Source organism: Solea senegalensis, linkage group LG13, assembly GCF_019176455.1.
Source record: "Solea senegalensis isolate Sse05_10M linkage group LG13, IFAPA_SoseM_1, whole genome shotgun sequence".
NCBI classification, from domain to species: Eukaryota; Metazoa; Chordata; class Actinopteri; order Pleuronectiformes; family Soleidae; genus Solea; species Solea senegalensis.
The window spans coordinates 20317491-20330260 of NC_058033.1; the positions used below are offsets into that span (position 1 = coordinate 20317491).

The 12770-nt window shown below is 45.2% G+C and overlaps 1 protein-coding gene across 10 annotated transcripts in view; it reads right to left on the bottom strand.

Annotated features, from left to right (window-relative positions):
- rapgef6 (Rap guanine nucleotide exchange factor (GEF) 6) overlaps positions 1-12770 on the bottom strand; it is a 103518-nt gene that overhangs the window by 48938 nt on the left and 41810 nt on the right. For 5 of the 10 annotated variants that reach the window (XM_044042993.1, XM_044042989.1, XM_044042990.1 and 2 more), the window contains one exon: positions 11490-11633. In XM_044042993.1, coding sequence (XP_043898928.1) covers positions 11490-11633 — 144 coding nt within the window. Of the gene's footprint in view, positions 1-2626; positions 3449-11489; positions 12582-12770 lie in introns of those variants that run through there. The other 5 variants (XM_044042985.1, XM_044042987.1, XM_044042984.1 and 2 more) reach the window with 3 other exon arrangements.

Sequence of the window (12770 nt, forward strand, 5' to 3'; positions counted from 1 at the left end):
GAAGGAGTCCTCACTGAAAAGACAAAAAAAAAAAAAAAAAAAAGGAAGTTTAGAAATAGAAACCAGGGCCCACATACGAAGCAGGAAGGGTCAGAGAGTTCACATTTTGACGAGACTTCCAGCAGCGGGAGGGAGGATGTGAGCTTGTGTTCTGCTGGGATGAACGCGACGTGATTTAAAGGGACAGTTGGCCCCATAAACACGACACAATAAAACAAATGAAAATGTAAGCAAGTGGTTGAAAGCCTCGTAAAAGACGGCAGCGGACTAGTTTCTTTAAGAGGAGAACAAGCCGCGTGTTTGTTGATTGGAGATGTAAATGAATCTAGGCCTCACCAGAGCTACTCAGCTCCACTGGCCTACATCCACCCTCCCCACACACCCCCCCCCGTCTGTCATCTGATGCCAAATTTCCAACCACACAGTCAATATTTCGATAACTAGTCACTGACATCAGAATTTAGAACAAGAGAGTAATGCTATATGGTTAGAGCTGCAGTTTAGAACACAATTACTGAACAAAGGCGACCGAAAAATGAAAAGTTTCCATAGCAGCACAGTCTGAGAGCGTTCCTCTGTGGACTGCTGCAGAAAAGACTGCTCAATTTTTACTAACGTATACCATATTTGATGGATGAGGCATAAGCCAAGGATTCAATGTAGGTGCAGACCCAGTTAACGCGGGTAGATGCAGTATTTTCCTTGTAAAATAGAACAGTTTTTGTAACAGTTCTATCTGTTTCTAAGGGAATCATCGGGGCTATTTTTAGCACCGTTTGGCCTTGGTGATTGTGCTCCACTGAGAGGCATTCAAGTTCGGGCCAACATCGCTACAGTGACCATAAATCCCAGCCAGCACAGAACTAAAGACACCAACTTGTTCAGAGAAATAATTTGTTGCTATTCAGAGAAGATAAAAATGTGGAATAAGAACCAGCGCTTGAGAGGTTTTTCCACTTTCTCCTTTCCCCTTCTCTCTCCTCGCTTAAACAGATGCTCTTCATCTTCCTTCCTCAACATCTTCACAAAACCTTTGCAGAACACACTCCCTCCTTCCCTCCTTCCCTCCCTCCCTCCCTCCCTCCACTCCATCTTCCGCTTTGTTTCGCGACTGTACCTCCAGACGCGGCACATGTTACCTAATTGGAGGGGAAAGGAAAACTTAATTAACCTTTGCATAATAAAGTTTGGCTCATCGTGGACGCGGAACAATTAACGAAGGACTTCAAAACAGGCCACGCTGGATTCATAAAGCCGTGATAACTCACAGATGCAAGAGTGAAGTTAGTATCAAAACAGTAAATGACATGCAGCGTAAAGAAACCTACACAGAAGATGTGATTAGAAGACGAGATACAATCTGAAAGTGTATCAAAGTGAATGTCACGTTAATCTGGATGCAGAGTAATAAGGTATTTAACACTGTGTGTGTGTGTGTGTGTGTGTGGTGCACTGGTTTAATGTGTTATCTCTGCACATCTTCCAGCTTTAACACCTAACTCTCCGGAGACATAATTATTGCTCATCCTTCTAAAAGCTTGCTCAAGACAAACATCTCTAAGGCTTTCAGCACCCAGACACATGCGCCCCGAGAGGCAGACACATCAAGATGTGTCTCACGGCCATTCTACGACAACAACCAGAGGCCCTGGCACGTTGCCACCTGGGCATCTCTTTCTTTTATCGCACCTTCGTTTAGCTTGAACATGAAAAAGACAGTTGCATCGTCAAGATTTTAAGGGTAATCATCCATTTTTAAAGATCATTGGACTCTGTACCTAAGTAATATGCTTGTAAGTGCTTTTACTGTGTACTTTTCGAGTAATCCAGGGGTCAAAGTTCACTTTTTGCAACCAAAATGAGGGTAATCATCCATGAGTGCCTCCCACTATGTCAACTTTTGTGGAATTGTGCAGTCAATGTCAATGAACTGTTGACACACGGCTCATAACTAATCACTAATTCATCGCTGATATGGGAGGAAGTGGAAAGGTCGACGACGACAGCGCGTTGCTGCACAGATTTTTTGTTGAAATCCCTAAAAAACCAGTTTTTTCAACTTCACAAACTGCACAAAATAGACTCGTAGGCTATAAAATAGCTGTGAGTTTTGCTTAACTCCACGTACAAGACCGTCAAGACTATCATTCACAGCCACAGGGGCATGTACCATGTGTTTTTTTGGTGTGCCATCAAATCAGCCATTCCTTTAGAGAGTGAGGAGCATTCTCGCTGCAGCCATTACAGCACGATGAAGGTAGAAATAACTTCTGCATCTTCATGATTTCAAGGTTACCACAAAACTACCATAAAGACGACTTAAACAGTGTTGAAACAACAAAGACAAGAATGGATTACAGCAACACAAATTATGTGTTGCATGTGATTAATTACTAGACTATTTTAAGGGACTGGAGAATAAATGGACTTGGTAACGTGCAGTTATGGAAGGAAGCCAAGCACAGACACAATAAATATGTATATCATATGCATAGAAATCATTTCCTTTCACCCCCCCACCCCATCTCTCTCTCTCTCTCTCTTTCACACACACACACACACACAAAAAGACGGCAGCATCCTAAGCCAGAGCGTTGGCCAGAAAAGGGATTACGACATCGCTTACTTTGGAGGACCACGGCTGCAAGCAGTTGGCATAGCAACGAACTAGGAAAGCCATTTCCACAGGAGGGAGGGCGCCAGTGAGGGGAAGTTTCCCCTCGTTTACCAAGAGATGAAGAAAAAAAAAATGAATAGGTAAACGGGACGGTTAAGGCTGACGTTAATTTCTTCTTTGTTTTCAGGAGATTTTTTTATTTAAAAAAAATCCTCAGTGTTGATTTGGCTGATGTGGAGTCGAGGCAGATCCATTCATATGTCACGTATTCTCTCTTGTACTTAATGTTTAAAGGAACTAAGAAAGCGTAAAAATAAACCCTGAATACTGAATAATCTGCACGGGATGGAGGTTTCAGGGCAAAAAAAAAAAAAAATGTAAAGGCATCCAACTTCAAATCCAAGTTTAATAGGTTTGTCAGGTTCTCAGTCTCCTATGTTCAGAAGCAAAGGGGTTCCCTCCTTAATTAATGAACCAGGGCTGGATAAAAAAAAGATCTTGTGCATGCATCTGCAGCCCCCAGGGAAGAATCTTCTTGCCTGACTTGAAGTCATCCAAACACTTCCCAAAAAAAAGCCTGTATCCTCTGGCTGCAGCTCGCCTCTCCTCCTCAGTCACTGTCCTTGTCTGTCAAACTGTCTCTTTGCAACTCTTTATCTCTCCACCGTGCTCCAGTGGTGCATGCGATCCATGGCAGGAGCCGGTGGTCCCGCTCTCGTGCCCCAGCTTCAAGCTCTCGATCCCTGGTTAAAAGCTCACACCTTTAGCGCCGGCACTTCTTCTTCTCCCACCCACCAAGTAAAAGCTACTGGAGATAGGATGCTGCGCTGTGGAGAGGGCAGCCGCTAATGGGAGACGGAGGAGAGAGCAAGGGAGGAGGGAAAAGGGAGGAGGAGAATCCAGCTGAAAGAGAATGACATCACCTGTGCAGAGAGCGAGAGAGAGAGAGAGAGAGGATGGGAGGCGGTGTGGAGGAAGCAGGGGAAACTGCATTAGATGGATTGGCTGCTGGGCAGATGTGGATGAGAGAGAGGGAGACAGGGACAGAGAGGGAGAGTGGAAAAGACAGAGATAGAGAGGAAAGAGAGGGAACATCTCCATTGATCGTCTGGTAACATAAAGCTGAGTGTATTGAGGCAACCCCCCCCCCACTTTGTGAGCGTCCTGCATAAATTACAAAAAGAAAAAGGGGGTAGTGGGGGTGCATAAATCACAAATGTATCCCCCCAGGGACAGACGGTGGCATTGTTTTTTTGCAAACACATGACACAAAAGCACAAGGCGATAATGAGCGAGTTTTCCCCCTCCTGGAGGATTTGTGACACAGTCGACGGGATTTGATGTGTAATAAACGGCACTGTGATTGCAGATAAATCACTCCATACGCTGAGCAGTCTGGGATTTCTGAGTGTGATTTGTCAAAGCATCAAATGTAGGACGTTGTCACCCAAAAAAAAGTTAGAATGACTTAGAATTTTTCACCCAAATCTATTAACCGCTGATTTCCTGGTACAAACTAAAGGAAGTTATGCCTAAAAAGTGACATTTAAAAATCAAATGTCCAGAAGAAACTGCGATGAATGCTCGACAAAGATGTGAGAGGAGGGGAGAACAGGAAGCCGTCTGGTCGTTTGACGGGGTGACGCTTCTCTGGTCCCCAACTGCCAGACACAGAGAGAGAGGAGGATCTCCTCCATTCCACTCGTTTCATTCAGTTCAGGTCTGAGCCACCTCCCTCCCTCCCTCCCTCTCTGTCTACCCTGTCTCCCCTCCATCTTCCACCTTCCTCCCCAACTTACAATTGCCATGTCTGTCCATCACATTTGCCTTAAAATAGCTCTTTTTTTTGTTCTGCCTCTGTTTCCATCTCCCTCCCTCCCTCCCTCTTTCTCTCTCTGCTTTTTTTTACTCTCGCTCTGCATGCAGCAGCTGTGTGAACCAGGATCCCTGCCCTCCGTTCTCTCTCTCCCCTCTCTATGTGTGTGTATGCGAAACGATACGCACCTCCCGACTAGGAATGACATCATCTTTTTACTCTCCGGCCAATCAGGCGCAAGCACATGGAGCCCAGCCTTCAGAGGAGTGTTGTGTACACAAGAGAGCGAGGGAGAGACACAGAGACATGTATGTGTGGACGGAACGCAGACAGACAGACAGACGGCGAGAAAGACAGACACAGAGGGAGTCTGCTCTTGTGTGACACACACCTGATTTAAGCTGCAAAAGCAGAGAGGCACGCATGCTTTTTCTGCATCAGGGGTATGAGGCATGTCTGCAAAACATGGGGCAGGATGCACATCAGAGAGGAAGCGCTTCCTGTTTCACACAGACGTGCACGGTTGCAGTGTGCGCGTGCGTCTGTGTGCATATATCCAGGTTATGTCAGGTGAGGGTTTAATGGAGACGTCGAGGGGGAGGAGAGAGAGAGAGCGAGAGAGCGATGCATACACTAGACTTCAGATTAAAAATAAATAAATCAAAAGAGCGAGAAGCGGAAGAGACAGAAAGTGAGACGGATCAAGGCGGGGAACAGTGTGTGTGTGTGTGTGTGTGTGTGTGTGTGTGTGTGTGTGTAGCTTGCAGTTATCAGCAGAAAAGGTGAAAGATATCAAAACTGTTTCTGGAAAACACAAGAAAGTCAAGCAGGTACCAGAGGGTATGAAATGCCACCAAAACAAACTGTCAGACAGACAGACAGACACGCGCACATCCTGTGTGTGGGTATGTGGTTGTGCGTGTGTGTGTGTGTTAATCACAGAAGCTCACTCACTCTCACGCACACACTCAACACAAACACACACTTTACATTTTTGCATAAAGTAGACAAATGAAATCTGTGCATGTGTGCGTGTGCTCACAGCTAATCAGTTCTGCCAGGCTAATTAAACCGAGTCAGCTGACTGCAGCAGCAGCAGCAGCAGCAGCAGCAGCAGCAGCAGCAGTGTTGCCCTGCATGTGTGCATGAAGACAGAGACACACAGAGAAGTGCTGAGTTGTAATAAAAAGCCACGTATTTCACTGCTTGGTGTGTTATGCATCGACGGTCGTGAGAGTCTGACAGATTCCCTTTAACGTCGCAGCTAATGACAGGAGAGTTAATCGATGTATTCGTGTAAAGGTGCAGTTACAACAACTCTTTCTCCATCGATAAGACCTCACCACATTTGATTAAAATGCAAAATCTGTGTCAGTTATGCGGTAATAAACGGTTAAATCTCTTAACATGTCGGCTCCACTGTTTAGAAAAGATAGAACAATAAACTTGCAGCCCACTCAAAGAGACATGAGAACGTGATGGCTGCAGCCAGCTCATCATTTGTGCGTGTATACACAATGTGTGTTTGTTTGCATGTGTGTGACAGGACAGGACAGGAATTCCTGCCATTTAAACTGGCCCTTCCCTTTCCGACTGGTCCCCACAGAGGAGGATTGAAAAAGAGCACAAAAAGAGCTGGAGACGCAAAAAAGGGAAAACTGCAAAAGCCGAAGATGATTCGACTCCTGAAAATCACACTCAGAAGGTCACAACTCTCTTTGTAGGGAGCAGTAACATACAATAGCGAGATATGTTAATGTCATTTCCCTCGTATTTCCTGTATAAAATTGGGTCTCACGTAACACAGGACGCAAAAATGTATCGCGAGAAGGTCGTCATCGAGATGAAGAAACGATAACGTGCGGGCCGAGGACTGGTGAGAGACGCACTGAACGCAAATTAGAGGAGACAGTGAGTCAGAGGAGTCCGTGTAAGTGAGAGAGAGCGAGTAAGAGAAGAGTAGATAAAACATTTAGACAAACAGAGGAAAAGAGGGGGCGGGATGCAGAGGAGGGAGAGAGCTGCCAAGCGGGAGTTCGCGAGGTGAAGGAGAGGAAAGGGAGAGAGAGAGAGTCAAGGCTTCGTCTTCAGAACAACGTCTGTTTATTTCCACTGTTAGGAAACTGCACCTCTACCCAAACCTGCCGTTTACAAACAAGGAGGGAAGTGGTTTTAGGGTCCGGTTTTTAAAATCTCTGCATCCTGGAGACACAAGTGAAGAAGAAACCGAAAACCAACGCGAATCAATATGTCATGTTTCACCTGAAGGTGACGGTCAAGCACAGCGGAGGACAGAGGCAGTGCAGAGGAGGACAAGAGATGGAGCAGTTCAACAAGGTTGTCATCTTAGCGGCGCTGATGTAATGCCTAAAATTAGCAGCGACAACAGTCTCAAAAAGTGCCCCCACTGCTGCACTGTGCTGCCCAACGTACCGGCACTGTCACAGACGGTTACCGCTCTACACCGTGCACAAATAAGTGACGTGCAGCGCCGTGCAGAAATGTTGAAGAATACCACCTTTTCGTGGCTATTTGCAGACTTGAGAGTGTGTTTGAGTACAGTATGTGTGTGTGTGTTCCACGTCGAGCTTGAGGGTTTTTTCAGTAACGTAAAGAAGTCATCGATCGCAACGTGATCGCTGTACCGAAACCCCACCGGCTATCTGGATGAAAAATACTCCTCGATTTGGTCTGTAGCTTTCCAAAGAACAACGCCTTTGGGTCAAACTGCTTCATTTACAGACCAATAAAGTTAGGATACGCCCATATGTATAAATCCACTATTAACCACAGTGGAGCCATTCCTTCTCGACCTTATCGTCTGACCTTGACCGTCCCCCGTAACCTCACTCCTCCATCCTTCCTCTCCCTCATTAAACGCCGTCATGACCTTCCCACAACCTTCACCCATCTGCCCCCAGCCCTGCACCTCTATCCCTCCTCCTCCTCCTCATCATCATCACCATCCTGCTGCTGCTGCCGTACACCCACCCATTTGTTTTGGTCACCTGTCAACTTCTATTACCTTCCAGGCCGGTCGCTAACCTTCCTCTCTCCTTCATCAACTCCTCAGCACTCCAAATCTGAAGTTAGAGCTCAGAAGTCCGGGGGGAAGACCTCGCACATCTGCAGGTTTTCAAAAACATGAACTCATACACACACATATACACACACGCACACACATATACACACACGTGCGCGCTAATGACAATGAAAATGAAGCCAGGAATATTACGGGAATGTTCACAACTTCACCGCTCCGCAGTGCCAAGCAAAACCCAATAAAACCCGACCGACACCACTGAGCTCATGCCAACACAATCAGCACTCGCGGCACAGGAAATGTTCTTTTTCAACAGACGACCACAGTGGCCGCTGCTTCGCCGTTTCCCTCAGACAAGTCCACGGCTAAATTCAAAAAGGGAAACTTGCAACGAGATCGAGTTTAACCAACGACCAGCGGCTTCACCAGTGACCTTCACACATGAGCAGAGGAGGAAAGCCGATTCTACTGTACTCTTCACACTGCGTTGACACGATCATGACACAGCGTGAGTCACTCCTGTGACTTGTTCACCGCTTGATGACTATAAGCAGTGACACGAGGGAAATTTGAGTCATGACAAAGCACAAACGCGCCATCTCACTAAATTTAACACGTCGAGATCGAGTCATCACTAACGGAAAGGTGGTGTCATGTGTGGTAAAATATGATAGGGCAAATGTGTTCATGTGCTTTTTATTTTGCTTTAATTTAAAGCCATTCAATCCTAAAGTTGTTCTGGAGGTTTTATACAATTAGTGCAATATTATTATTATTATTTAAGGCTGAAAGTCTGAGTGTTTAAAGCAAGTTTTCTGATTTTTCTGCTTTCTTTGCTCCATATAACAAAGAAATCATAAAAACTTAATAATTATTTGTTTTCTGGACAAGACCACAAGACGAGGCATTTGAGAACATCATCTTTCCAGATTTTAGAGACACTGATCAACATTTTCTAACTTAACGATTACTCCATTAATCGAAAATAATCGTTAGATGCAGCCCTGTTATTATTATTATTCCTTTTTTATCTTTTTAGCACATTTCATTTCTCTAATTATGATCCATTTAATCTAATTTGTTGCATATTGTGTGAATTCTGAATCTCCCGAATCAGGCTCACTGATAAAAAGCCCACCTCTGTGAGCCCTGTATGTGCTACACATTAAACATAATAAATGATTACCGTGACCTATTTCACTGCGACGACCTGATTCTTTTTGTGTGCAGAGATTTCTACTCGCTCATCAAAACACACCCTGTGATATCGAGCGAGGAGGGCACGCGGAACATGACTACGGCAAAGAGAGTGACCTAGAAATTCTTCAGCATCTGTTACCAAACTCCCCAACGAGGTTCAGTCATTTTCATGGAGGCCGACGAACCTGCTGGAGCTGAGTAGCATGCAAACGTGTTTGGAGGAAAAAAAAAAGAAAAGAGAGTCAGACGTCTGATGTTTGTAACTCCTGCCACAGGAAGCGAGCCGACCACAGACACTGCAATAGACATGGTGTTTCCGGTGCGTGCTGACATTCCGTTAACGCATCAGAAACAGCACAGAGGACAGAGGATGCTGCTTCATGCTCATGCTTCAAAAAGACTTCCAAAAACAGATGGCGATGTTCGCACGACATCAAAAAAAAAAAAAGAAGACATTCAAAACAAAACAATCCCTCATTCTCGAGTACGACCGACCACACAGAGAGAAGTGTTTAAAGTGCATGACTGGCTTCATCCTGGAAATACCACGTATTAAACTTCAGCTGATTTTCATTCTAGTGTTGTATGTAAATTAAAGATCCCGGGGTGCCGCGGTGTAGCCTGGCAGTAAAAGCCCCTTCGCACAGGTTTCCCCCTGCTAAGCAAATGAGGTTATGGCTTTATCCATCTACACTACATCTGTCCAGTGAGGGAAACACAGTAACCCAGCGAGGCATCTTAATGAAGCCTTAATGAAGTGACTCTCTGCATCGTCCTGAATGTGCACACGTGTGTTTGGTTCATGAGTCATTAGTGAATCCCCGCGGTGAGTTATGACGATCGATTCAAGCAGAGTCAGACAAGACAGAACCCAACAAACACGTATTTAAAAAGTCTTTGTGTTTCTCTGCCTCAGCCGTCAGTGGGATTCATTTATTTAAGTCAAAGCTGCGTCTGTCCTCGTCTGTCCTCGTCTGTCCTCGTCTCATCTACACTCAATTCATCGCTTCCAAAACTTCATTCACTCTGGAGCAAGCCATTAAGAGGGAGAAGGAGAAGGAGAGAGACAGACAGACAGATACCAGACACCAGTGCAGAGCACAGATAATGGATCACTGATGTTATTAGGGGCTACAAAAAACAGCTCTCACAGAGCATGTAAGTGTGATCGAGTATGAGTTTTATATATACATGTGTAACGTGCATTAAATGATACATATAGATGTCTGAGTCTCCAACGATAGAGAGCAGGATTTGCTTTCGTCGATGAGATGATCAATTGATTACTTCTTCAAACAATTGTGAGTAAAAATGGATTTATTTCCATAGCAACGAGGTTTGACCACAAAGGATTTACATCTTTACAAGATTCTTCTTCCCTGTTTGTGAAGAAAGAAACTGTTTTTATTTCCTATTTATGGAAGAAAACTCACCTGTGCTCATACCCATTTGTTAACCAGTCAGTTGTTGTTCATACCATGCATCTGTTTACTCCACAGTTACCCACCCCCCCCTTCCTATCTGCCACCCACAGTGTCAGCAGACAGCAGTGTGTCTGTGTGTGTGTGTGTGGCAGCCTCAAAATGACCCACTTTTCCCAACACTGCCGGTTTCTAAACAACAGGTGCTCGAACCAGAAGTGACTCACGTTGCACGAAGTGCAGTACATTTATCCTCTGCGTCCTCATCACAAGAGAGAAGGACGAGAAGAGAAAGCATGTGCGTGTGTGTGTGTGTGTGTGTGAGTGAAACGGTAACATGAGAGCAACATCATCGTCGTCTAATCTATATTCTCATTTAATAAAAGAAAAGCAAGTATGTCAAGGGCCCCATTCACTCGCCTCACAATGACCAGGGTATGATAGTAATACACGTCACAGCAGCGTCCGATGTAACGCAGGAATAACACACACTAAGTGTCTACTATTCCATTTCTAGTTGCGCTGTTTTGCTTGTTCTCATCCCGCTTGCTTTGCAGTACTGCTGTGTTAGCACATCCAGAGTGACTGGCCTTTTTATTATTAATAATAATAATAATAATAATAATAACAATAATAATAAACGCAGTCACGGTGCAGAATGTGGTGGAATTCGAGGCGAGAAATACCGAGCGATAAGAGCGGCAGGTGGGGTCGGCAGAGGACACTTTCAGCTTCCCATTAAACCCCCTTTGTAACACTCTGGGGAGCTTTGCATGAGTTGAGTGCCTGTGCGTGCGTGTGCGTGTGTGTGTGTGTGTGCGCGTGTGCGCGTGTGTGAGCCAAAGCATGGCTTCTGGTGATTAGTCAAAATTGTAACTGACACTGCTGGCCCGGTGATCCTATCATAGGGAGGGAAACTCAACTTTGCACAAAGGGACACGCACACAGTTTCTGCACTTCTGTCACTCAGACTTTGTTTTGGGAAATCCCACCACAAAGACCTTGATTTTGTCCCCATAAAATCCCCTTTAACTTGTATTGAAAGTGACATTGTAACAGTTTTTAGTCTTTAAAACCCCTGTAAAAAGACTTTGATGCATCTCATACAAAAAAAGCTTTGTCAAATAGAAGCTTTAAGCAATTCTTTCTAACGTATGTGATCTGCCAGTGTCTCACAATGAAAGCACTCATTTGTCCTCGTGTCTGAAGGTTTCAGAGCAGGAGATTTCACAAGAAAACGAAGCACCGCCAGTAAAATACAGCACGTTACAGGACAGCGGTGAACAGCTACGAGTGCTCTCCTAACTCTTCATTCATTAATATGATCTAACTTGCATTCAACAAGGAAAAACAGATATAAGCCACAGCTCCAAGTCAAGGTTTTGCTCTTACCGTGTTGTAGCCGGCGGGCTCCTGGCCGTCAGTGATAAGCTCCCGCTCTCCTCTGGGGTTGACCCTCCTGAAGCGCCGCCTGGACCTGCGCTGGGATCCCTCTCTCTGCAGAAAGCTGTCGTCCCCCTCGCTGCTGTTATCCACCTGTAATACAGAGTCAACACCTTCCTCAGAGCAGCCGCTTCTGTGGGATTTGCAGCTATGACTTTCGGGCGTGTGAGGACAGCTGGAGCACTGATCCTCGCAGTCCGACGTCTTGGAGAAGGGTTCAGAGCAGCTGCGTCTCAATACTTCAGACTTACGGACCGAGTTCTGATCGGTAAATCCCACGCATTGGTTCGCAGTTTTTGATTTCTGATTCTTACAATCCAAAATCTGGGTCCTGACATCTGTCGAGTTCTTTAAGTCTAAGCCGTGCTCCGGCTCTGCTTCTTCTTGCTCGGCAGCTTCTGAGAGCTGGCCCTGCTCTTCCACTGGCTCCTGGTTGAACATCCAGTTCTTCCACAGCAGAGAGAGCCGGTGCCAGCGGAGCACACTCATCCTGAGGCAGACGCGGGACCGGAGCGACACATAAAAGCAGGAAATACCACAAAAAAAAAAAAAGGGGATGGAAAGTCGAATACAAACACCGTGTCCAAAATTTCAAAAGTCCTGACACGTTACATCCTGTTGGGCAGGCGTCCACCGCACATGAAAGCGAATGACTAAACGAAGTGAAAAGAAAAGGTTTTTCCTGTGTTTCCTGTCTGTCTTTCTGTCTCGGACGCAAATGAGAGCTGTACTCATCTGAAGAGTTCAAGACATAGTTCAGCTGCTCAACACTCACATGATCGCTCTCCCTCGCTGTGTGACACGCGCACAGAGCACACACTGAGGCCACAGTTTCCTCCAGGAAACCGTAAATACACAAATATCCTCAGCACAGAACACAGATTCCGGCCATACAATTCATTCCCTGTAATCTCTTCTTTTCTTTTTTTTCTTCTTGTTGTTAAAGGAAGAATTTGTTTGTTGTTCTTGCTCCGTTGCGTAACGTTGAGCCAGAAGATATCTTTACAACGACAGCACGGTTACGCAGTTTAAACATGTTATGCAACAGTGTTCCAAGATGTTTTTACAGCTAAAAAGTGTTAAACCACACATAGAACACATTAAACGTAAATTATACGAGGATTTATTGAACAAAAACTGTTAGGAATTTGTATTGTTCACTTGTAAAGCCCTGTGTGTCATACTGTGTCAAAATTTGGGGAAACACATACACTAAACTAAACTTCGATC